Source organism: Oncorhynchus clarkii, chromosome 4 (genome assembly GCF_045791955.1).
Source record: "Oncorhynchus clarkii lewisi isolate Uvic-CL-2024 chromosome 4, UVic_Ocla_1.0, whole genome shotgun sequence".
Taxonomy (NCBI): Eukaryota; Metazoa; Chordata; class Actinopteri; order Salmoniformes; family Salmonidae; genus Oncorhynchus; species Oncorhynchus clarkii.
In genome coordinates, this window is record NC_092150.1 from 7,565,287 (window position 1) to 7,592,311 (window position 27,025).

The following is a 27,025-nucleotide window of genomic DNA, read 5'->3' on the forward strand; positions in this document are numbered from 1 at the left end:
TGAGTTTATTGAACATTTAACTGATATTTCACATGAACAAAAAAAAGAAAAGGTCTCTGATATGATCATGAATTATGTACATATGGCTCAAATTAAAATAAACAGTTGATAATCGTCTGTTACTGGCAAGCAGCTGGAAATACCATTTACAAACGTCATTCAATACAGAAAGAATATGGCAACCAATGCCCTGCAACAACCTTTGAGCGAGCCTAGTGGGCGGGCACATCACCCAACCAGTAGTTCGGCACTGATTGGATAAGACTTATGAAAGACCCTTGTGAAAGGAACGCTGGAGTTGTGAGCTAATATTCATTGTGCCATGTGTACAGATGTTGTTGTAGACAGTAAAGTAGCCTAGTAGAGCCTGATTCAGTAGACAGTATAGGAACATAGTAGAGCCTGATTCAGTAGACAGTAGAGGAACATAGTAGAGCCTGATTCAGTAGACAGTAAAATAGCCTAGTATAGCCTGATTCAGTAGACAGTATAGGAACATAGTAGAGCCCAATTCAGTAGACAGTAGAGGAACATAGTAGAGCCCGATTCAGTAGATAGTAGAGCCTGATTCAGTAGAGTAGCATAGTAGAGCCTGATTCAGTAGACAGTAAAATAGCCTAGTAGAGCCTGATTCAGTAGACAGTATAGGAACATAGTAGAGCCCGATTCAGTAGATAGTAGAGCCTGATTCAGTAGAGTAGCATAGTAGAGCCTGATTCAGTAGATAGAGCCTGATTCAGCAGATAGTAGAGTAGCATAGTAGAGCCTGATTCAATAGACAGTAGAGTAGCATAGTAGAGCCTGATTCAGTAGAGTAGCATAGTAGAGCCTGATTCAGTAGACAGTAGAGGAACATAGTAGAGCCTGATTCAGCAGACAGTAGAGGAACATAGTAAGTAGAGCCTGATTCAGTAGAGTAGCATAGTAGAGCCTGATTCAGTAGAGTAGCATAGTAGAGCCTTATTCAGTAGATAGAGCCTGATTCAGCAGATAGTAGAGTAGCATAGTAGAGCCTGATTCAGTAGACAGTAAAGGAACGTAGTAGAGCCTGATTCAGTAGACAGTAGAGGAACATAGTAGAGCCTGATTCAGTAGACAGTAGAGCAGCATAGTAGAGCCTCATTGATATAATACAGATCAATGCAAAATGTGCAGTTAGAAAAACTATTCTTAAATATGGACTTTTACCAAATAGGGCTATCTTCTGTATACCACCGCTACCTTGTCACAACTCAACTGATTGGCTCAAACGCATTAAGAAGTCAAGAAATTCAATTCCACAAATTAAATTAAGGCACACCTGTTAATTGAAATGCATTCCAGGTGACTACCTCATGAAGCTGGTTGAGAGAATGCCATGAGTGTGCAAAGCTGGCAAAGGCAAAAGGTGGCTACTTTAAAGAATCTCAAATATAAAATATATTTTGATTTGTTTAACACTTTCTTGGTTACTACATGATTCCAATGTAGAAAATAGTAACAATAAAAATAAATATGTATGTATGTGTATATATATATATAACATACATACACACACACACATATATACATGCATATATATACAAAAATAAAGAAAAACCCTTGAATTAGGTGTTCTAAAACTTTTGACCGGTAGTGAGTGTGTGTGTGCGCACACACACACACACACACACACACACACACACACACACACACACACACACTCTCTCTCTCTCTACCGGTCAAAAGTTTTAGAACACCTACTCATTCAAGGGTTTTTCTTTATTTTTAAAAACAATTTTCTACATTGTAAAACAAGAGTAAAGATATCAAAACGATGAAATAGCACATATGGAATCACGTAGTAAGCAAAAAAGTGTTACACGAATCAAAATATATTTTATATTTGAGATTCTTCAAAATAGCCACCCTTTGCCTTGATGACAGCTTTGCACACTTGGCATTCTCTCAACCAGTTTCAGCTCGAATGCTTTTCCAACAGGCTTGAAGGAGTTCCCACATATGCTGAGCACTTGTTGGCTGCTTTTCCTTCACTCCGCGGTCCGACTCATCCCAAACCATCTCAATATGGTAGAGGTCGGGGGATTGTGGAGGTCAGGTCATTTGATGCAGCACTCCATCACTCTCCTTCTTGGTAAAATAGCCCTTACACAGCCCGGAGGTGTGTTGGGTCATTGTCCTGTTGAAAAACAAATGATAGTCCCACTAAGCCCAAACCAGATGGGATGGCGTATCGCTGCAGAATGCTGTGGTAGCCATGCTGGTTAAGTATGCCTTGAATTCTAAATAAATCAGACACTGTCACCAGAAAAGCACCCCCACACGATAACACCTCCTCCTCCATGCTTCACGGTGGGAAATACACATGCAGAGGTCATCCGTTCACTAACACCGCGTCTCACAAAGACACGGCGGTTGGAACCAAACTTTCCAATTTGGACTCCAGGCCAAAGAACAAATTTCCACCGGTCTAATGTCCATTGCTCATGTTTCTTGGCCCGAAGCAAGTCTCTTCTTAATTGTGTCCTTTAGTAGTGCTTTCTCTGAACAGTTGATGTTGAAATCTGTCTGTTACTTGAACTCTGTGAAAGCATTTATTCGGGCTGCAATTTCTGAGGCTGGTAACTCTAATGAACTTTCCCTTGAGAGCAGAGGTAACTCTGCTTGAGTGGCTGCTGCCAACACACTGACTCAACTCCAGCCACTTTAATAATGGGAATTGATGGGAAATGATGTAAAATATATCACTAGCCACTTTAAACAATGCTACCTAATATAATGTTTACATACCCTACATTATTCATCTCATATGTATATGTACAGTGCCTTGCGAAAGTATTCGGCCCCCTTGAACTTTGTGACCTTTTGCCACATTTCAGGCTTCAAACATAAAGATATAAAACTGTATTTTTTTGTGAAGAATCAACAACAAGTGGGACACAATCATGAAGTGGAACAACATTTATTGGATATTTCAAACTTTTTTAACAAATCAAAAACTGAAAAATTGGGCGTGCAAAATTATTTAGCCCCTTTACTTTCAGTGCAGCAAACTCTCTCCAGAAGTTCAGTAAGGATCTCTGAATGATCCAATGTTGACCTAAATGACTAATGATGATAAATACAATCCACCTGTGTGTAATCAAGTCTCCGTATAAACGCACCTGCACTGTGATAGTCTCAGAGGTCCGTTAAAAGCGCAGAGAGCATCATGAAGAACAAGAAACACACCAGGCAGGTCCGAGATACTGTTGTGAAGAAGTTTAAAGCCGGATTTGGATACAAAAATATTTCCCAAGCTTTAAACATCCCAAGGAGCACTGTGCAAGCGATAATATTGAAATGGAAGGAGTATCAGACCACTGCAAATCTACCAAGACCTGGCCGTCCCTCTAAACTTTCAGCTCATACAAGGAGAAGACTGATCAGAGATGCAGCCAATAGGCCCATGATCACTCTGGATGAACTGCAGAGATCTACAGCTGAGGTGGGAGACTCTGTCCATAGGACAACAATCAGTCGTATATTGCACAAATCTGGCCTTTATGGAAGAGTGGCAAGAAGAAAGCCATTTCTTAAAGATATCCATACAAAGTGTAGTTTAAAGTTTGCCACACGCCACCTGGGAGACACACCAAACATGTGGAAGAAGGTGCTCTGGTCAGATGAAACCAAAATTGAACTTTTTGGCAACAATGCAAAACGTTATGTTTGGCGTAAAAGCAACACAGCTGAACACACCATCCCCACTGTCAAACATGGTGGTGGCAGCATCATGGTTTGGGCCTGCTTTTCTTCAGCAGGGACAGGGAAGATGGTTAAAATTGATGGGAAGATGGATGGAGCCAAATACAGGACCATTCTGGAAGAAAACCTGATGGAGTCTGCAAAAGACCTGAGACTGGGACGGAGATTTGTCTTCCAACAAGACAATGATCCAAAACATAAAGCAAAATATACAATGGAATGGTTCAAAAATAAACATATCCAGGTGTTAGAATGGCCAAGTCAAAGTCCAGACCTGAATCCAATCGAGAATCTGTGGAAAGAACTGAAAACTGCTGTTCACAAATGCTCTCCATCCAACCTCACTGAGCTCGAGCTGTTTTGCAAGGAGGAATGGGAAAACATTTCAGTCTCTCGATGTGCAAAACTGATAGAGACATACCCCAAGCGACTTACAGCTGTAATCGCAGCAAAAGGTGGCGCTACAAAGTATTAACTTAAGGGGGCTGAATAATTTTGCACGCCCAATTTTTCAGTTTTTGATTTGTTAAAAAAGTTTGAAATATCCAATAAATGTCGTTCCACTTCATGATTGTGTCCCACTTGTTGTTGATTCTTCACAAAAAAATACAGTTTTATATCTTTATGTTTGAAGCCTGAAATGTGGCAAACGGTCGCAAAGTTCAAGGGGGCCGAATACTTTCGCAAGGCACTGTATATACTGTACTCTATATCATCTACTGCATCTTTATGTAATACATTTATCACTAGCCACTTTAACTATGCCACTTTGTTTACATACTCATCTCATATGTATATACTGTACTCAATACCATCTACTGTATCTTGCCTATGCCGCTCTGTCTATAAGACAGTAGTTTTGGAATTGTTAGTTATATTACTTGTTGGTTATTAATGCATTGGCGGAACTGGAAGCACAAGCATTTCGCTACACTCGCATTAACATCTGCTAACCATGTGTATGTGACAAATAAAATTTGATTTTATTTGATTTTAACTCTGGGTCTTCCTTTCCTGTGGTGGTCCTCATGAGAGCCAGTTTCGTCATAGTGCTGGATGGTTTAGAAACTTTAGAAGTTCTTGAAATGTTCCATATTGACTGACCTCCATGTCTTACAGTAATGATGGACTGTCATTTATCTTTGCTTATTTGAGCTGTTCTTGCCATAATATGGACTTGGTCTTTTACCAAATAGGGCTGTCTTCTGTATAAACACCCCCCCCCCCCCCTACTTTATCACAACACAACTGATTGGCTCAAAAGCATTAAGGAAAGAAATTCCACAAATTAACTTTTAACAAGGCACACCTGTACTCCCCCCCCCACCCGTGGGAGGTGGAATGTCGAAGACACTGGGATGTGCAATATGTCTTTCATTGGCATTTTTTTCTGGGAAATAGAGACTTTGAACTGTTGACGAGTTAATAGAACCCTTTTTATTACAGTCCACATCAGTAAGATCTAAACGAAAAGTTATTATAAATTACATTAAAGCAACATCATTTATATTATAAAGAACTGTATTTTGTTACATGCACAGCATATCTCACAACCTTGATATAAAAAATAGTTTAATTTAGAAAAACAAAAATAACAAAAATCCTTCAGTACAAATAAAAGTCCATTAAAAGAACACAAGACACACAGACAGAAGAAGTGTAACATTTTAGAAACGTGGAAATCATTGACTAGAGCGAAGCCAGATCACACAAGGCTTGTATCCTACTACGTATTCATCCGTTCTGGAAGGCACATTCACTGCACACCACAACCTAAGACAGCTATTGGTCCTAACACACATGAACACGAGGTTTACTTGTACACGTTTGTGGCAATTTAGAATTACCGTGGCGTAATGATGGCCGCGCCGTAATGATGGCCCCGACGTAATGATGACCCCGGCGTAATGATGGCCCCGGCGTAATGATGGCCCCGGCGTAATGGTGGCCCCGGCGTAATGGTGGCCCCGGCGTAATGGTGACCCCGGCGTAATGATGGCCCCGGCGTAATGATGGCCCCGGCGTAATGATGGCCCCGGCGTAATGATGGCCCCGGCGTAATGATGACCCCGGCGTAATGATGACCCCGGCGTAATGATGACCCCGGCGTAACGATGACCCCGGCGTAACGATGACCCCGGCGTAATGATGACCCCGGCGTAACGATGACCCCGGCGTAACGATGACCCCGGCGTAACGATGACCCCGGCGTAATGATGACCTCAGTCATTTCCCACATTATATCACGTGGGGCGGTTGGTAGCCTAGCGGTTAAGACCGTTCGAATCGCCGAGCCGACGAGGTGAAAAATCTGTCGATGTGCTCTTGAGCGAGTCACTTAAACCGAACTTCTCCTGTAAAAGTCTCTCTGGATCAGAGCGTCTGCTAAATGACTCAAATATTAATGTAAAACTGAACCAAAATACAAAAATTCAAGACACTGAAATCTCCACTAGCTCCATTTCCTCCCTTTTCTAAGAACAGTGTCATGCAGAGTCTTTGGACTGTTCGCTCTTATTGTCGATGAGAGAATGGACCGTCAAAACCACCGTCCTGCTGTTGACTCCGCTTCAGCTCAGAGAACAGACTCTTAGAACACAGCCGGTTCTGGAACTGGTTCTGATTCTGCCAGTCCCCCTCAGAGCCAGGGACAGGCTCTCTGTAGCTTGATCTACTACTACCAGTCTTCATACTGGGGACAGACTGAGTTAAAGCTTTGGTCTGAGGCGGGACACTGGGGAAAGTCGAGGCTTTGGCGCAAGACTGAACATTGACGATGTCTTTGTAAACTGTCACGTCAGAGTTGTCAGTGGTGAGGTCATCAGCTGAAGAAGGTCCACGCAAAGGGAACGGTTTCACAGTTTCCATTTTTCTGCCTGGGTGAGAGGAAACTGCGGGGACGTGGCGGCCATCTTGGGACCCATTACTGGACAAACTCCAATCACTTGATCCTCCTTCATCTCTAACGGGAAGCTCCTCCTGGACCAGGAAGGGTTTAGTGTTACTACGGTGACACAGGAAGTTGTCATCGTCTGATCTCCCCGACTCCGCCCCCTGCAGGTACAGCTCCCTGCTGGTCTGGGTCCTCAGAGTAACGTTAGTAAAATCACCACGGTAACAGTCGAGGGAGGTTTGACCAATTTGATGAGAGGATTTGTGAGGAGGAAGTGAGAGGAAGAGTCCCGGAGAGACATGGGGTTTCCTAAGCAAGTTTGCAGGGGCTCCTTTCTCCTTTCCATTGGTCAGGAGGTTCAGGTGGGTGGGTTTACTCACAGGCCTAGTATTCCAGGTGGTGTTGGCTGCAGCTGACGTGGTTTTGGAGTCAGGCTCAGAGGACCTCTTGGCCTTCAGGATCCTCCCCTCGTCACCACTGGACATGGTGATCTCAGGGAAGTGGCTAGCTGGACATGGGGTTTTATTAGGAGAACCTGACGCGTTGCCTGGATGGTTGTCAGTAGCGGCCTCTGTCTTTGATGACGAGACTGTTGATACAAGAGATCATTTGGAACAATCAATCTTTTATATATATATATATATATATATATATATATATATATATATATATTTTTTTTTACATCAACAGTTGTCACAAACTCCCTAGAAGAACGATTCCATTTGATGATCCTGTACCCTGTTTACTTTCATCTTATATTAAAATCAACAAGGTCTTACCCGGTAAGCTGTGGCTCTTTCCCGTTTTCCTCTTGGTAGGGGTCTCCAACACTTTGGCCATGGCTGCCAGCTTACTCGCAGCATTAATTATTTTCTTCTCAGCCCTGAAGAGGAAGGAAAGGGAGGATACACTTAGCCTTAATATAACCTTTAATCCCAAATCAACCGCTACCCCCTGGGCACCAGTAGAGATCTGAGAGGATTGGACAGGTGAATGCAGGTGTATGCAGCATACCCGGTGGCCTGCCCCCCGTCCTCTAGAAGTTCCTGTAGACAGGTGAGGTAGTAGCGTCTCATCTTCCTGGCTGTGTCCTGCCTCTCTCTCAGCACCTCGACACGGATCATCTCCGCTGCTCGCTCCTTACTCTCCTTGAGGTAGCGTAGCATGTCACCTAGAGAATGAAACATCATGGTACATAATGAGAGGCCTGCAGCATGTCCATTGTCTAAGACCATTCCCACTTCAACTGGTGGTGGGTTTCTTTCCAGCCTTTTGTAGCTAAAAGTAGTGCGTTTATTTCACTCACCTCTGATTTTCTCAACAGCCTTCATGTACTGCTCCCTCATCTCTTCAAGGCCAGCATGGAGACTCTGCTCCATGTCTGTACCCCTGCGGTGAACAGTTATTCATTTAGAACATTCATTTGGTTACCAGTGACTTCGCATCCGACTAGAGATATTCAATATGGATGAGTCAAAAAATATATAAATATTGTTTACGTACCCAGAGGATTCTTTGGCTGCAGAGCTTTTCAATTCTTCAAGTTTCTGCAGGTTGTCCTCTTTTTCTTTCCGTAGGGCCACCTCGTGCTCAACTACAAATAGAGGGAGGGAGGGAGGGAGGTGTGTGTGGGAAGGGGGGCGGGGGGCAAGGAAGGACACGGAATTAGACTCACACTCAGGCAATCGATGATCAATTTATCACTTGATGCAATCCTTTTTGTGAGCCTCAACACTAGAACTGCCAAAACCGCCAAAACTAGAACCACTAGAACCGTCAATAACTTAATTTCAATAAAAACCTTGAACCCACCCGTCCCGGGCTTTTTCTAAATATGTAGAATAGCCGGGCCTCGAACGAGTACAAATAGCCGCCAGTCTAATAAATACATAAAAAAAAATACACAACCACGTAGAAATCCATTAATATTTTGTTTAGGAAGGTCATAAAAAACATTAAAACAATACAACTTATTTAAAAATAACCCAAAAAACGTGTTTTGGTTGTATTCATCTGTGCTTAATATCAGAGACTATGGCTGCTCCATGCTAATGAAATGAACTTATTGATTTAGTAGTCATCACAGGCCTATATACCCCTGCCCTACCACAGTAAAACGCATATATATTTTACAGTAAGACTATAACAGAACCGAACAAAATGGAAAGGAGATTTTTTTCCCCTAATGGCTATTGCCGATTGTCGCCAATACAGACTCGGGTACTTTAACAATGAGATATTTGACAGAGACCATCCAAGCAATTTGTAGAGTTGTTTTTGGTTAAAAAACAACAACAACAAAAAACAGGTTCATTAGGAACCTTGGAATCGGCTCCTTCAGATAGGGTATAGCAATGACAACGTCTGGCCTGCATGGACCTCTGTAGGACGATATGGATAAAGTGCTGTTAGCTTAGCGCCATTCCCATCTTTGTTTATCAGTGTCTTCATTCTCAATTCGATTAGATTGTCTCCCATCACACTAGTGTCAATTTAAATGTCGTCGTTAGACCACAACTAATATTATTATTATTATTCATTTCAATATAGTTTAGTAAGAGCATCTGTTGTCTTACAGCCCGAAAAATACACTACCGTCTTATTTTAACAGTTACAGTCTATGTGCTTCTGGATCAAATCAATACATTTTCTGACTGATTAGAATACACATTTGGTTTCCAGAGATTTCTTAGGATCTATTTTAACATAATAAATGCATTAATTTAGCCAATTTATTATGGAATATCAATGGAAATATCCAAAAAGTTCAGAATGACCGTCATGGCCATTCTGGTAGTTTTTACAACCCTGGCTCCTACAACCTGGGCACGTCTAACCAATTATTTCAGATCTGAATGACGTAAGCAATATGGTCATATTTCTCCTTTTCTCTTTTGACAGGCTAGGTGAAAGATTTCCCAAATAGTGTACACCTATCGAGTCCTGTTAGATCTGTAGACGCCTCCTAAATACCCAAGGCAGCGTTTCCCAAACTTGGTCCTGGGGCCCTCTAGGGGTACACCTTTCGGTTTTTACCCATAGCCCTACAGAGCTGATTCAAATAATCAAAAGTTGATAATAAGTTGATCATTTGAATCAGCTGTGTAGCGCTAGGGCAAAAAACAAAAAATGTACACCCCCTTTAATTCCCCAAGTCCAGGATGAAGAACCACTGGCCTAAGGAATAGGGGCCAAGGGTTGATTTGGGATTCAACGGGGAGTTTGTTACCTTTGAGGCACTGCATTGAGGCCTTGTGGTCTTTGACGGTCATCTGTAGCTGTCTGCAGGCCTTCTCGAGATGCCTCTGGAGGTCCCGACTCCTCTTCTGCAGCTCGGACACGGTCTCAGCACACCGCTTCCCACAACCACCCTCTTCCGTCTTCTGAGCAGTGGAGCCTGAATAAGTGGAAGAACAACATATTAAAATCTGACTTTTAAATGTTTTTTCTCTCTCACTCAAATTTGGAGTTCAATTCCACATGGAATCATATACACACTGTACTGTAGGTTTCTGTGGATAACAGTGGGTTTCTGTGGGTTTCTGAGGATAACAGTGGGTTTCTGAGGATAACAGTGGGTTTCTGTGGATAACAGTGGGTTACAGTGGGTTTCTGAGGATAACAGTGGGTTTCTGAGGATAACAGTGGGTTTCTGAGGATAACAGTGGGTTTCTGTGGGTTTCTGTGGATAACAGTATGTTTCTGTGGGTTTCTGAGGATAACAGTGGGTTTCTGAGGATAACAGTGGGTTTCTGAGGATAACAGTGGGTTTCTGTGGGTTTCTGTGGATAACAGTGGGTTTCTGAGGATAACGGTGGGTTACAGTGGGTTTCTGTGGATAACAGTGGGTTACAGTGGGTTTCTGTGGATAACAGTGGGTTACAGTGGGTTTCTGTGGATAACAGTGGGTTTCTGTGGATAACAGTGGGTTTCTGTGGATAACAGTGGGTTTCTGTGGGTTTCTGTGGATAACAGTGGGTTTCTGTGGATAACAGTGGGTTTCTGTGGATATTTCTGTGGATAACAGTGGGTTTCTGTGGATAACAGTGGGTTTCTGTGGATAACAGTGGGCTACAGTGGGTTTCTGTGGATAACAGTGGGTTACAGTGGGTTTCTGTGGATAACAGTGGGTTTCTATGGATAACAGTGTGTTTCTGTGGATAACAGTGTCTGCCACATTCCATTCACAGTACATCGGTGAATAGAGAAGACTTGAGAAGAAACATACTATGAATCTGTTTGAGTTCTTTCTCATGACGCTCCTGAGTTTCCTTCAGCACCCGGCCAAGCCTCTCCTCACTGATCTGTAGAACAACATGGAATTAGTATTAGTCAGACCCGGGTCAGAGAGTCACCTCGAGATTAAACTATCGATGTCTTACACAATACAGAACCCCTGCTTCCATGTCACGGCTCTAAAGTCTAATGATACTAGTTATCACACTGTCGGTAGAATGTGAGAGAGAGAGCGAAGGGAAAAGAGAAGGAGAAAGAGAGAGACAGCCACCTTCTTCAACTCCTTCTTGGCCTGGGCAACAGCTTTAAAGAGGAGGTCTTTACAGGTAGACATGAGGAGTTCTCTGACGTTCCCGCTGGCTCTCCCCCTCCCCTCCACCTCTCCTCCGTTCTCCTTCTCTTTGTAGGCTCCTCCTCTGAGGAGCACAGACTGCACCTCCTTCAGCCCAGCCTTAAGCTCCCGGAGCACCTCCTCACGTTCCTCCGCTCTTCCCTGGCTCCTCTCCTCCTTGCCCCTCCTATCCTCCTGCCTCTTCCAGTCCTCCTCTCGGTTCCTCAGAGCCTGTTGCAGCTCAGCCTCCGTCTGCAAAAGGAGCTCTTTCCTCTGGCGCTCCGCCTCCCCATTCGCCTCCTTCCGCACATCCTTCTGCGCCTGTTTCAGCTTCTCCTCCTGGAAGGCCTGCAGGGAGGAGATCTCCTGCTGTTTCTCTCTGTTCCAGGAGGCTCTGGCTGCAAGTAGCTCGGCTTTCAGCAGGGCAGCCTTCTCCTCCCTCTCATGGTCAAGCTGACTTTGCAGATCATCCACCTGGCTCTGCAGATGTGCCACCTCCTCCACCTCGGTCTTCAGGTCCTCCTCCAGCTGCCTCCAACGCCGCACCTCCTCTTGGAGCTCCTCAACCCTCTGGTCTCCTCCTGCTCCTCCCTGCTCGTCCTCTTCCGAACTCCTCAGCCTCTCCTCTGCTTCCCTCAGGGCTAGGGACACCTGACACAATCAGAGAGAAACTAGAACTACAAGATGCTTTGGAGTGAAGCAGATGTTACCATCTGACTACTGGGATTAAGTTAGTTAAAAGGACCATTTCACCGCTAATCTTTCAATTCATTCATTGTTTAGATGTTAAATACTGTATAACTTAGCGACAAAGATATGTATTTTATCCAGGGATGATGTTAAATACTGTATAACTTAGCGACAAAGATGATTTGTATTTTATCCAGGGGTGATGTTAAATACTGTATAACTTAGCGACAAAGATGATATGTATTTTATCCAGGGATGATGTTAAATACTGTATAACTTAGCGACAAAGATGATATGTATTTTATCCAGGGGTGATGTTAAATACTGTATAACTTAGCGACAAGAGATGAATAGTCTCTCCAATATAAGCAACATTCAAACTGATTCAGACAAGAAACACAGAAAAACACAGTGAAACAGTGACGGTCAGTTGTACCCGTTGTTGAACATGTTTCTCCTGTTCTTTCTCCCACTTTTCTCGTTCTCTCTGGAGCGCTGCCTTATACTCCGGCAGAGTGGGGAGATCCTGGAGCCAGCGGCTGTAGGCTCTGCTTATCGCTCCTTCAACCTGTAGGGGACAAATCAGAGAGACATTCACGAAGCGTCTTAAGAGTAGAGGAGTGCTGATTTTAGGATCAGTTTTGCCTTTTAGATGAGAATGAATAAGACGACATGGACAGGAGGGATCTGATCCAAGATCAGGGGGTGTGTATTCACTAGGAACCAAAAACGAAGCAAACAGGGAGGGACATACTTTTGTTCATGTAGTGTATGTGGACACCTGCTCGTCAAACATCTCATTCCAAAATCGTGGGCGTTAATATGGAGTTGGTCCCGCCTTTGCTGTTATAACAGCCTCCACTCTTCTGGGAAGGCTTTCCACTAGATGCGGGACTTGCTTCCATTCAGCCACATGAACATTAGTGAGGTCGGGCACTGATTTTGGACGACTAGGCCTGGCTCGCAGTCGGCGTTCCAATTCATCCCAAAGGTGTTCGATGGGGTTGAAGTCAGGGCTCTGTGCAGGCCAGTCAAGTTCTTCCACATCGATCGACAAACCATTTCTGTATGGACCTCACTTTGTGCACGAGGCCATTGTCATGCTGAAACAGGAAAGGGCCTTCCCCAAACTGTTGCCACAAAGTTGGAGGCACAGAATCGTCTAGAATGTCCCTGTATGCTGTAACATTAACATTCCTCTTCACTGGAACTGAAGCGCCCCAACCATGAAAAACTGCCCCCAACACTCTTGCTTAAAATCATTAGGAGCTAAAAGTAGTCAGTTAACTAACTGGTCAGTCAAGTCATATTGGGAGGGATTACATTGCCACCTTCTGGATCAGAAGTAATGTTGCCAACACCGGGTTTAAATTTATTAGGAGCTATAAGTCAACTCATCATTCTTCATTTTAGAATAAGGCTGTAACGTAACAAAATGAGGAAAAAAGTCAAGGGGTCTGAATACTTTCTGAATGTTTTTACTGTGTAAGTCTATGGAAGGGGGTGAGAACCATGAGCCTCCTAGGTTTTGTATTGAAGTCAATGTACCCAGAGGAGGACGGAAGCTAGCTGTCCTCCCAGACCATTATTCCTCCTCCAACAAACTTTTCAGTTGGCACTACGCATTCAGGAAAGTAGCGCACTATGGGCTTCCACCAAACACAGACTTGCCCGTCGGACTGCCAGATGGGTGATTCATCACTCCAGAGGACGCGTTTCCTCTGGTCCAGAGTCCAATGGTGACGAACAGTTCTTGTATTGACGTTGCTTCCAGAGGCAGTTTAGAACTCAGTAGTGTGTGTTGTAACCGAGGACAGATCATTTTTTACGCGCTGCGTGCTTCAGCACTCAGAGATCTGGTTCTGTGAGCTTGTGTGGCCTACCACTTCACGGCTGAGCCGTTGTTGCTCCTAGACGTTTCCACTTCACAATAGCAGCACTTACAGTTGACCGGGACAGCTCTACCAGGGCAGATATTTAACAAAACTGACATCCTACGACGGTGCCACGTTGAAAGTCACTGAGCTCTTCAGTGAGGCCATTCTACTGCCAATGTTTGTCTATGGTGATTGCATGGCTGTGCGCTTGATTTTACACATCTGTCATCAACGGGTGTGGCTGAAATAGCCAAATCCATTAATTTGAAGGGGTGTCCACGTCATTTTGTATCTATAGCGTACCTGAATGTGTCCGATAGAAACTTGGTTTTCAGTTTGGAGTTAACGGTTTCCAAAGCAAAAGGTCTTGGACTAATGATTACGCTGCAGCGCTACTTCCCTGAGACGCTCGATTAATATGGAGCCAACTCTGTTATAGTCAGTTAGGGCCAATGTCCCTCCCCTCTGTCCCGACCTGGGCTCCAATGTTACAGAGTAGGTCCCGACCTGGGCTCCAATGTTACAGAGTAGGTCCCGTTCTGGGCTCCAATGTTACAGAGTAGGTCCCGTTCTGGGCTCCAATGTTACAGAGTAGATCCCTCCCTCCCTGTCCCGACCTGGGCTCCAATGTTACAGAGTAGATCCCTCCCTCCCTGTCCCGACCTGGGCTCCAATGTTACAGAGTAGATCCCTCCCCTCTGTCCCGACCTGGGCTCCAATGTTACAGAGTAGATCCCTCCCTCCCTGTCCCAGGCTCCAACCAGGGATCACTCAAGAAGCACCATCAACACCACTGACCCAGAAAAGCCACGGCACAGGCATTTGATTTCCCATGAACACACCTCACAAGTGGATAGGTCTCGCATGCAAAAAACATGGCGATGTGATCACCCGTATAACTAAAAGATGAAAACATAGAACTCAGATAGAAGTGTTGAAGGGTCCCTCCCCCTGACCTGTTTGGACATGTCCTCCAAGTGTTTCTCCTGTAGTTCTTTCTGGATTCGTTTCCCAGCATCCTCCACTGCTCTGCGTCGTGCCGTGTCTGCCTCTCGCTGCAGCTGGAGCCTCTGTTCCCGGAGCCTGTGGTAGCAGTAGTAGTAGTGGTGGTAGTGGTAGTAGTAGTAGTGGTAGTAGTGGTAGTAGTAGTGGTATTAGTAGTGGTAGTAGTAGTAGTAGTAGTAGTAGTTATTGGTTGTTCACAGTCATATACATCCTATGCTTCTCATTGGAGCCAAGGGCTTGAGTCAAGCAAGTCAATCAATCACACTGATTTGTACACAATTTACAACCATAGATTGTCATGAAGAAAATAAATCCTACTATAATCACAATTATTTCAACAGAATGTGTAAAATACCTGGTGTCCAGCTCCTCCATAGTGCAGCCTGGAGCAGCCTCGGTCCTCTCAGGGCTAGGTGTCCGACAGGCCTTCCCCTCCTCAATTAGGTCCGTCTGAGACTCCTGGGTATCTGTGGGTCTCGGTCCTCTGGCGTCTGCTACGGCTGCCTCCAGCCTCTGAGTCCAGGACCTGTCCATCTTCACAGGGGGGGGGGGGGGGGGGAGACACGAATAATTCCATATAAAACCGATTAATTAACCGATTGCCATTTAGTCGTGTAAACAGGTTACTCTGCTTATCTGCGTACGGTCATAATCGGACGTAAACACACACGGATAAAAAAGACCTGGTTTTCAGAGTAATCTTTCAAATGATTAGGACATGTAAAACAGCTTCGTAGGTGTTGGGAGGGGGTTATTTCATCTACCGCATGGTGTTCACATCAGCAGCGCAAGCCTCCCCGCTCACGGGCGAGTGAAGTGAGTTCGGGGGAGAAAAAAAATGAAAGTATGGATCTTAGAAGTAGTTCACATACAAAACTTTATATGTCCAAACTCAGAATCAAATCCGCTTCCCCCAAAAAAAGAACATGGTCGCTGTGCTAGAACGGTTATTTAGATCGGCGATTTTCTACATTTATCAATGTGTCCCATAAGGTAGTTTGATTTCCATGTTTTATTTAATTTTTTTTACCTTTATTTAACCAGGCAAGTCAGTTAAGAACAAATTCTTATTTACAATGACAGCCTACCGGGGAACAGTGGGGAACTGCCTGTTCAGGGACAGAACGACAGATATGTACCTTGTCAGCTCGGGGGATTTGAACTAGCAACCTTCCGGTTACTAGTCCAACGCTCTAACCACTAGGCTACCCTGCCGCCTCTACACTCTAACCACTAGGCTACCCTGCCGCCTCTACACTCTAACCACTAGGCTACCTGCCACCTCTACACTCTAACCACTCTATACTCTAACCACTAGGCTACCTGCCGCCCCTCCACTCTAACCACTAGGCTACCTGCCGCCTCTACACTCTAACCACTAGGCTACCCTGCCGCCTCTACACTCTAACCACTCTATACTCTAACCACTAGGCTACCTGCCGCCCCTCCACTCTAACCACTAGGCTACCTGCCGCCTCTACACTCTAACCACTAGGCTACCTGCCACCTCTACACTCTAACCACTCTACACTCTAACCACTAGGCTACCTGCCGCCCATGTAAACAGGATTATTAGGTTAAAAATCGTTTTTCTTGCAATGCATTGTCAATATTTCAAATCAAACTATTTATATTAAATCTGACTATTCACAATAAATGGTATTATCGTGTGCATGTAACCGTACTAAATAATAGATCAGCAAGAAAAGTAGCATAACGTATTGGTTTTTGGTTTAGGAGGGGGAGATCAAATGCAGGAACACGTCCAATAAAACATAACCCCGATTATCACCTCTAGTCCCCCATTAAATCTGACATACTATATTTCATAGTACATTCTGTATATATATTTTAATAAATCTTTCATGCTCGATTAGAAAAATATTGACATACAGTGTTTCCTTCGGGAAAGTATTCAGACCCCTTGACCTTTTCCACATTTTTATAGGTTACAGCCTTATTCTAATATTGATTAAAATGTTTCCCCCTGTTAATTTACACACAATACCTCAAAAGCAAAAACAGATTGACATTTTTGCTCATATATTACAAATAAAACTGAAATATCACATTTACATAAGTATTCAGACCCTTTACTCAGTACTTTGTTGAAGCACCTTTGGCAGCGATTACAACCTCAAGTGTTCTTGGCTATGATGCTACAAGCTTGGCACACCTGTATTTGGAGAGTTTCTCTCATTCTTCTCAGCAGATCCTCTCAAGCTCTGTCATATTGGATGGGGAGCATCACAACGCAGCTATTTTCAGGTCTCTCCAGAGATGTTAGATTGGGTTCAAGTCCGGGCTCTGGCTGGGCCACTCAAGGACATTCAGAGACTTGTCCCGAAGCCACTCCTGCTTTGTTTTTAGGGTCATTGTCCTGTTGAAAGGGTAAACTGCGCCCCAGTATGAGGTCCTGAGCGCTCTGGAGCAGGTTTTCATTAAAGATCTCTGTACTTCGCTCTGTTCATCTTTGCCTCGATCCTGACTATAAGCATTTCGCTACACTTGCAATAACATCTGCTAACCATGTGTATGTGACCAATAAAATTTGATATGACTAGTCTCCCAGTCCCTGCCGCTGAAAAACATCCCGACAGCATGATGCTGCCACCACCATGCTTCACCGTAGGGATGGTGCCAGGTTTCCTCCAGACATGATGCTCGGCATTCAGGCCAAAGAGTTCACTCTTGGTTTCATCAGACCAGAGCATCTTGTTTCTCATGGTCTGAGAGTCTCTAGGTGCCTTTTGGCAAACTCCATGGGGGCTGTCATGTGCCTTTTACTGAGGAGTGGCTTCAGTCTGACCACTCTACCATAAAGACCTGATTGGTGGAGTGCTGCAGAGATGGTTGTCATTCTGGAAGGTTCTCCCATCTCCACAGAGGAACTCTAGAGCTCTGTCAGAGTGACCATCGGGTTCTTGGTCACCTCCCTGACCAAGGCCCTTCACCCCCGATTGCTCAGTTTGGCCGAGCAGCCAGATCTAGGAAGAGTCTTGGTGGTTCCAAACTTCCTCCATTTAAGAATGATGGGAGGCCACTGTGTTCTTGGGGACCTTCAATACTGCAGAATTTTTTTGGTTCCCTTTCTCAGATCTGTGCCTCAACACAATCCTGTCTCGGAGCTCTGTGGACAACTCCTTTGACCTCATGGCTTGGTTTTTGCTCTGACATGCACTGTCAATTGTGGGACCTTATATAGACAGGTGTGTGCCTTTCCAAATCATGTCCAATCAATTGAATTTACCACAGGTGGACTCCAATCAAGTTGTAGAAACATCAAGGATGATCAATGGAAACAGGATGGACCTGAGCTCAATTTCAAGTCTCAAAGCAAAGGGTCTGAATACTTATGTAAAAAGGTATATGTTTTATATTTTTAATACATTTGCAAAAATGTCTAAAAACCTGTTTTCGCTTGGTCACCGGGTATTATGTGTACATTAACAAATTATTTTTATTTTATCCAATTTAGAATAAAGCTGTAACGTAACAAAATGTGGAAAAAGTCAAGGGGTCTGAATACTTTCCGAAAGCACTGTAGCAGTGTGTGTGTGTGTGTATATACACAAAAATATAAACAACAATTAAGGTGTTGGTCCCATGTTTCATGACCTGAAATAAAAGATCCCAGAAATGTTCCATACGCACAAAACGCTTATTTCTCTGAAATGTTGTGCACAAATTTTTTACATCCCTGTTAGTGAACATTTCTCCTTTGTCAAGATAATCCATCCACCTGACATGTGTGGAATATCAAGAAACTGATTAAACAGCATGATCATTACACAGGTGTACCTTGTGCTGGGGACAATAAAAGGCCACTCTAAAATGTGCCGTTTTGACACACAACGTCTCAAGTTGAGGGAGTGGGCAATTGACCTGCTGACTGCAGGAATGTCCACCAGAGCGTTTGCCAGATGATTGAATGGTAATTTCTCTACCATAAGCCGCCTCCAATGTCATTTTAGAGAATTTGGTAGTACATCCAACCCGGCCACACAACCACAGAACACGTGTATCCAGATTAAAGGCATGCCCTATAGATTAAAGGCATGCCCTATAGATTAAAGGCATGCCCTATAGATTAAAGGCACGCCCTATAGATTAAAGGCACGCCCTATAGATTAAAGGCATGCCCTATAGATTAAAGGCACGCCCTATAGATTAAAGGCACGCCCTATAGATTAAAGGCACGCCCTACAGATTAAAGGCACGCCCTACAGATTAAAGGCACGCCCTATAGATTAAAGGCATGCCCTATAGATTAAAGGCACGCCCTATAGATTAAAGGCACGCCCTACAGATTAAAGGCATGCCCTACAGATTAAAGGCATGCCCTACAGATTGGAACCAATGTCTAAGTAGCTGAACCAGTTTGTCACTCGTGAAAGTGACAAACTGATACGTTTTCGCGACACGACCGCTAGACCAGATGACGTGTTTCTGCACACGCTAGCTAACGTCGCCTAGAAAAGGTGATTGGGGATTTATATTGGAGAAGCAGTTTCTGCCCATCTTCACACTCTACTGTCATTGGCTGTATCCGGTGAATATGACAAATACACTTTGATTAGATTTTTTTTTGTCCATGGGGTGGCAGAACCGATCCATTCATAAAGTAAAGACCGAGCTACAGATGGAACACAAGACAACTACTACCTCCTCCTTCTCCTCAGTCCATGTTGCCTTGGCCTTGGTCAGCTGGGTTTGGAGCTCTTGTCTGAGCTCCTTGTCCTTCTCTTGAGACCACAGGGCTCTGAGCTTGGTGACGTTCTCCTGATGGTGTTTCTCCAGGTCTGATCTCAGCTTCTCCAGAGCAGCCCTGCTCTCGTCGAGAGTTTTCAGCTGAGAAAGGGATGCAAATCGTCAAAAAAAGCAATTTTCAATTAATTATTCGCTTGAGGTGGAAACTTTTCACGGAGATCAGAAAACAGCCCTTATTACCCTTCTAGGGAACGTTCCGGCCGCGGGCCCCCTGGGAACGTTCCAGCCGCGGGCCCTTATCAATTTTGAATTGGGATTTCAAGCTGCATGTGAAGGTTCATGACCTGGCCTTTTATTTAATAACTAGACAAGTCAGTCACCCGACCTCAATCCAATTGAGATGGTTTGGGATGGGTCGGACAGCCGAGTGAAGGAAAAGCAGCCAACAAGTGCTCAGCATATGTGGCAACTCCTTCAAGACTGCTGGAAAAGCATTCCAGGTGAAGCTGGTTGAGAGAATGCCAAGAGTGTGCAAAGCTGTCATCAAGTTAAAGGTGGCTGCTTTGAAGAATCTAAAATATATTTATTTGTTGAACACTTTTTTGGTTACTACATGATTCCATATGTGTTATTTCATAGTTTTGACGTCTTCACTATTATTCTACAATGTAGAAAATAGTAAAAGTACACAAAACCCATTGAATGAGTAGGTGTGTCCAAACTTTTGACTGGTACTCTATGGCCTATATTAAATCAAAGAAACGACTCATATCTCCCTTTACACTGATTACATTTTGATGTACCCATCTGACATTGCCAACTCCGTTCAAGTCCTTGGCGTCTTTGAAGAATTTGGTTATTTTACAAACTACAAGATGAATTGGTCTAAGTCTATCGCAATGCCATTAAAACGCCACAAAAAAATTGTCAATTTACCATCATCACATCTCTTGAATGTCACGACTTTACTTACCTGGGCATTCAGATCAGACCCGCCCACCCACCCTCATCATTGGTGGCATTCAGATCAGACCCGCCCACCCACCCTCATCATTGGTGGCATTCAGATCAGACCCGCCCACCCACCCACCCTCATCATTGGTGGCATTCAGATCAGACCCGCCCACCCACCCTCATCATTGGTGGCATTCAGACCCACCCACCCACCCTCATCATTGGTGACAACTTTAGTGCATCCCGCGTGAAAATACACCCCCCCCCCCCCCCCCCCCCCCCAAAAAAAAAAAAATCAATTGGTCCCCCTGTATGTCAGTCTCCACAGACGAGTGTCGCCCCCCCCCCCCCCCCCAACAAAATTATATTCTGCCCTGCGTTAATTGTATTTTTTCAATGCTTCCTGTTTCACCCTCCTCTTAACGTCTTTAAGGACATTAGAAGCCTTGTGTAGAAACTTCATTTGTAATGAAAAAAGGTCCCGAAAATCAGACGTTCCACTTTAACACGTCCAAAACGGTTAGAGTGTAGAGGCGGCAAGTAGCCTAGTGGTTAGAGGGTAGAGGTGGCAGGGTAGCCTAGTGGTTAGAGTGTTGAGGCGGCAGGGTAGCCTAGTGGTTAGAGTGTAGAGGTGGCAGGGTAGCCTAGTGGTTAGAGTGTAGAGGTGTCAGGGTAGCCTAGTGGTTAGAGTGTAGAGGTGTCAGGGTAGCCTAGTGGTTAGAGTGTAGAGGTGTCAGGGTAGCCTAGTGGTTAGAGTGTAGAGGTGTCAGGGTAGCCTAGTGGTTAGAGTGTAGAGGTGTCAGGGTAGCCTAGTGGTTAGAGTGTAGAGGTGTCAGGGTAGCCTAGTGGTTAGAGTGTAGAGGTGGCAGGTAGCCTAGTGGTTAGAGTGTAGAGGTGGCAAGGTAGCCTAGTGGTTAGAGTGTAGAGATGGCAAGGTAGCCTAGTGGTTAGAGTGTAGAGGTGGTTAGAGCGTAGAGGTGGCAGGTAGCCTAGTGGTTAGAGCGTTGGACTAGTAACTGAAAGGTTGCAAGTTGATATCCCCGAGCTGACAAGGTACAAATATGTCGTTCTGCCCCTGAACAGACAGTTAAGTAACCCACTGTTCCTAGGCCGTCACTAAAAATAAGAATTTGTTCTTAACTGACTTGCCTAGTTAAGTAAAAGGTTAAAAAAAAACAAGTTGGGTGGCATTTCTTTGCCCAACTTTAGATATCACTAATTGGGCATTTCAGCTGAGCGATTTTAAAAAGGAAGAAAGAAAGAAATTCATCCAAAACAACTAATTCACACTGTTAAATAACACTAATACGTGATAAATATCTTGTTCAGTGAGGAAACTTCTTATCTGTTGTCTTATATAGAAAATAATTATTAAAATAATTTTCCCGAAATAAATAAAAAGCCATTCTCTGCACCAGCGTTCCGAGCTCGTTCCCAGACCTATTTGTGCTCTATAGCGAAATCCACATGACAACAAGCAAATAAGACAACACAAACAGATCTGGGACCAGGCTATTGTTCATATAGCATCTTCATAAAATGTGTATGTGTGTGTGTGTGTGTGTACTAGACTATATACCTCATTCTCCCTCTTCTTCTTCTCCTCCTCCATTCTTCCCTGCAGGTTTTCCTCCAGCCGGTCTTTGTCCTTGCAGAGTGAGATGTAGCACTCCTGCACTGCTACCATCTCTCCATTCACCTCACACAGCTTGGCTCTATCCAGAGAAGAAAGGATTATCATTGTGGGTGAGGTTATACAGGAGACCTCTTAAAAAACTGTTCCCGACTGAGATAGCAGAGTATGGTTTATATGCTGCCCAGCAGACACTTTTACTCGAAGCGACTTACATGCAGGTGGCAGGTAGAGACTTACAGGTAGAGACTTACAGGTAGAGACTTACAGGTAGAGACTTACAGGCGGCAGGTAGAGACTTACAGGTAGAGACTTACAGGTAGAGACTTACAGGTAGAGACTTACAGGCGGCAGGTAGAGACTTACAGGTAGAGACTTACAGGTAGAGACTTACAGGTGACAGGTAGAGACGTACAGGTAGAGACTTACAGGTAGAGACTTACAGGTAGAGACTTACAGGTAGAGACTTACAGGCGGCAGGTAGAGACTTACAGGTAGAGACTTACAGGTAGAGACTTACAGGTAGAGACTTACAGGCGGCAGGTAGAGACTTACAGGTAGAGACTTACAGGTGACAGGTAGAGACGTACAGGTAGAGACTTACAGGTAGAGACTTACAGGTAGAGACTTACAGGCGACAGGTAGAGACTTACAGGCGGCAGGTAGAGACTTACAGGCGGCAGGTAGAGACTTACAGGTAGAGACTTACAGGCGGCAGGTAGAGACTTACAGGTAGAGACTTACAGGCGACAGGTAGAGACTTACAGGCGGCAGGTAGAGACTTACAGGCGGCAGGTAGAGACTTACAGGTATAGACTTACAGGTAGAGACTTACAGGTAGAGACTTACAGGTGGCAGGTAGAGACTTACAGGTGGCAAGTAGAGACTTACAGGTAGAGACTTACAGGCGACAGGTAGCCTAGTGATTAAGAGTGAAAAGGTCGCTGGTGTTCGAATCCCCAAGCTGACTAGGTCAGAAATCTGTCGATGTGCCCTTGAGCGAGGCACTTAACCTCAATTGCTCCTGTAAGTCGTATGCGATCACTGCGGGAATTGACCCCAGGGCCAAGCCGTTGCCTACACACAGGAGCCCTTACTGTAGCTGTTGTATCTGCAGCTGGTGGTGTGCCGTGATGTCATCTATCTGAGCGGTGTGTTCCAGGGTGAGTTCTGAACGAACACGGTTCACTACGTCATCTCTGAACTGCTGCTGGGTTCGCTCATACCTGGACCACACACAGAGACACACACACACACACAGACAGACACACACACATAGACACACACACACACAGAGACACACACACACACACACACACACAGAGACACACACACACACAGAGACACACACACACACACACAGAGACACACACACACACACACAGAGACACACACACACACACACACACAGAGACACACACACACAGAGACACACACACACAGAGACACACACACACACACACACACACACACACACACACACACAGAGACACACACACAGAGACACACACACAGAGATACACACACACACAGAGACACACACACACAGAGACACACACACACACAGAGACACACACACACACAGAGACACACAGAGACACACACACACAGAGACAGACACACACACACACAGAGACAGACACACACACACAGAGACACACAGACACACACACACACAGACACACACACACAGAGAGACAGACACACACACACACAGAGACACACAGACACACACACAGACACACACACACACACACACACAGACACACACACAGACACACACACACACACACACACACAGAGACACACACACACACACACAGAGACACACACACACAGACACACAGACACACACACACACAGAGACACACAGACACACACACACACAGAGACACACAGACACACACACACACAGAGACACACAGACACACACACACACAGAGACACACACACAGAGACACACACACACACACACACAGAGACACACACACACACACACACAGAGACACACACACACAGTAGTAGTTCAATGAGTCATTACACACCTGCAGTCGCTCATTTTCCCATATGATGACTAGTATCCATTAAGAAATGATCTGTGTTATACAGCACACCAGCTACATATAGATACAACTATTCTCTCTAGGGATGCCAGGACACAGACATTCACATATCTGCCAACCGCAACACCCCAGACTAACCTCTGAGCAGCCTCCTGCTTCTCCTGGTCCAGTTCCTGAATCATCTCTCTCATCTTGGTACACAGCTCTGAGTTAGCCGCCTTCACTTTCTCCTCCCTCTGCCTCAGCTCCACGTTCTTCTTCTCCAGCGTCTGGGAGGACAGAAACGACAGAGAGACAACTATGAGAATGTAACACCGAGGTGGGTGCTGGAAAAAGCTGTTGATAAGTCATAATAATAACGCCATTTAGAATACACTTTTATCCAAAGCAAAGGAACTCAAATACATACATTTTTTTTTAATACATATGGCTGGTCCCGGGAATCGAACCCACTAAATCAAATCCCATTTTATTGGTCACATACACATGGTTAGCAGATGTTAATGCGAGTGTAGCGAAATGCTTGCGCTTCTAGTTCCGACAGCGCAGTAATAATCAACGAGTAATCTAACTTAACAATTTCACAACAACTACCTTATACACACACAAGTGTAAAGGAATGAATAAGAGTATGTACATAAAGATATATGAATGAGTGATGGTACAGAACAGCATAGGAAAGATGCAGTAGATGGTATAGAGTACAGTATATACATACAGTGGGGAGAACAAGTATTTGATACACTGCCGATTTTGCAGGATTTCCTACTTACAAAGCATGTAGAGGTCTGTAATTTTTTTATCATAGGTACACTTCAACTGTGAGAGACCAAATCCAGAACAAAAATCCAGAAAATCACATTGTATGATTTTTAAGTAATTAGTTGTTAGTTGTTATATATTATATAATAGTTGTTCTCCCCACTGTATGAGATTAGTGTAGGTTATGTAAACATTATATGAAGTGGCGTTATTTAACGTGACTAGTGATACATTTATTATATCCCGGCGTAGCAAATGCACCGTGCTCTACCAACGGAGTTGTCATGCATTGAGACTTCAGTTCAAACAGAGATACCATCTTCACACCACCGCGTCAAACCAGAACTACACTTGATGGGCTTGTCACAGATCGGTTGAGCTCAGCTTGGTGCAGCTCAATAGTGTGAAAAGCCTTCTAGAATCTTTATCAAATGAGGAATAACCTCGAGGCGTTCTTGTAGGAGCTGCCTGTCCTCCTGCAGTCTGGACAGCTCTTTCTGGGAAGCTACATCTGGATGTGGGTCCATTGGTCTGGTTTCTGCTGTGTCTCTGGTCTGTTCCTGGTCTAGCTGGGACTGTAGCTGGGTCTGAAGCTGGGTCTGAAGCTGGGTCTGAAGCTGGGTCTGAAGCTCGTTCACCTGCAGGGATGGGATCCAGACAAGAAAGAAAATATGAACTTTGACTATGGGGGTATGTGGGTTTTAATTATACACTCGAGGATAAATCCAAAGAGGGAATTATCTTTACTTCACGTTTATTTAACCAGGAAAGAACCTTGAGTTTATAGAAACCTCTTTTGCAAGGGCAACCTGAAAATCCTCAGGAAAAAATAAAAAATAACTAACCTGTCCCTGTGAGTCCCGTAGATGGTCCTGCAGCTGACTGATCCTCTGCCTCTTTCCCTTCAGACTGGCCAGACAGCGCTGTAACTCTGCCCGGAGCTCCTTCACAGCCAAGTCCTCCTTCTCTCTGGGCAGCTTTGGGTGGGGCTCAGACACTCCCAACAGAGGAGTGCTACGGCACAGAAGGCCTTTTAATCCAAATCAATTTACAGACCGTGCAGAAGTTTGTATTATGCGTGTGGCGCTTGCAGGATTTGAACCAACGACCCTGGCGTTACAAGCACCATTACCAACTGAGCCATTCAGGACCACTAACAATACACATGATAAAGTATCTTAATAGATAAGACTGGCGGTCTGGAGCTGATTAAACTGAACAGGGTTGGGGCCTCAATTCTTTTTCAATTCCAGGAAAATAAACTGATATTTTAAGTTCTCATTTATTTAAACTTCCTGAATTTGACTGAAATGAAATGGAATTGACCTCAACCCTGAAACTGAAACCAAATAGAAACATGAAGTTTGTGTCTAAGGGCACCAACAGTCAAGTGTTACATTGCGTACCTGTGAATTTGTCCGTTCTCACAGCGAGTCTTCTTGATCCCCAGGTCTACATAGGAGTCAGACAGCTGGTTCTCCCAGACATCTCCTCCGGTCACCTCAACAGAGAGGACTCCACGTTTCACAACAGACTCATACAGACAGATCTGCTCCTTCAGCTCAGACAACTCCTCCTGAGATGGAGAAAATAAATGGAACATAACATATTAGAACTGCTATAATAAGGTATTAGATATAAAGCCTTATATATAAACAGGTAGTAAAAGGTTGATCTGCACAGTCAGATCCCGTAGAAACCAAGAGGTGACAGACGTGTTATAACCACTAAAGAAGGCATTATAAAGTCTCATGAATGCTTATAACAGGTATTAAAGGTTGATCTGCTGTAGAAACCAAGAGGTGACAGACGTGTTATAACCACTAAAGAAGGCATTATAAAGTCTCATGAATGCTTATAACAGGTGTTATTAAAGGTTGATCTGCTGTAGAAACCAAGAGGTGACAGACGTGTTATAACCACTAAAGAAGGCATTATAAAGTCTCATGAATGCTTATAACAGGTATTATTAAAGGTTGATCTGCTGTAGAAACCAAGAGGTGACAGACGTGTTATAACCACTAAAGAAGGCATTATAAAGTCTCATGAATGCTTATAACAGGTATTATTAAAGGTTGATCTACACAGTCAGATCCTGTAGAAACCAAGAGGTGAGAGATGTGTTATAACCACTAAAGAAGGCAT

General features: G+C 44.3%; 1 protein-coding gene across 1 annotated transcript in view; it reads right to left on the bottom strand.

The window, feature by feature from the left end:
* Positions 1-5,896: 5,896 nt before the first annotated feature.
* Positions 5,897-27,025, bottom strand: part of LOC139407547 (centrosomal protein of 152 kDa-like) — a 47,645-nt gene continuing 26,516 nt past the window's right edge. The window contains exons 12-29 of the mRNA XM_071151369.1: positions 26,287-26,456; positions 25,726-25,894; positions 25,324-25,518; positions 24,257-24,387; positions 23,153-23,281; positions 22,002-22,137; positions 19,424-19,609; positions 15,114-15,292; positions 14,710-14,836; positions 12,313-12,444; positions 11,127-11,837; positions 10,848-10,923; positions 9,849-10,016; positions 8,123-8,213; positions 7,926-8,008; positions 7,634-7,790; positions 7,399-7,502; positions 5,897-7,208 (exon numbers count right to left, since the gene is read on the bottom strand). Of these exons, the coding sequence (XP_071007470.1) occupies positions 6,241-7,208; positions 7,399-7,502; positions 7,634-7,790; positions 7,926-8,008; positions 8,123-8,213; positions 9,849-10,016; positions 10,848-10,923; positions 11,127-11,837; positions 12,313-12,444; positions 14,710-14,836; positions 15,114-15,292; positions 19,424-19,609; positions 22,002-22,137; positions 23,153-23,281; positions 24,257-24,387; positions 25,324-25,518; positions 25,726-25,894; positions 26,287-26,456 (3,912 nt within the window). The 3' untranslated portion in view covers positions 5,897-6,240. The remainder of the gene's footprint in view (positions 7,209-7,398; positions 7,503-7,633; positions 7,791-7,925; positions 8,009-8,122; positions 8,214-9,848; positions 10,017-10,847; positions 10,924-11,126; positions 11,838-12,312; positions 12,445-14,709; positions 14,837-15,113; positions 15,293-19,423; positions 19,610-22,001; positions 22,138-23,152; positions 23,282-24,256; positions 24,388-25,323; positions 25,519-25,725; positions 25,895-26,286; positions 26,457-27,025) is intronic.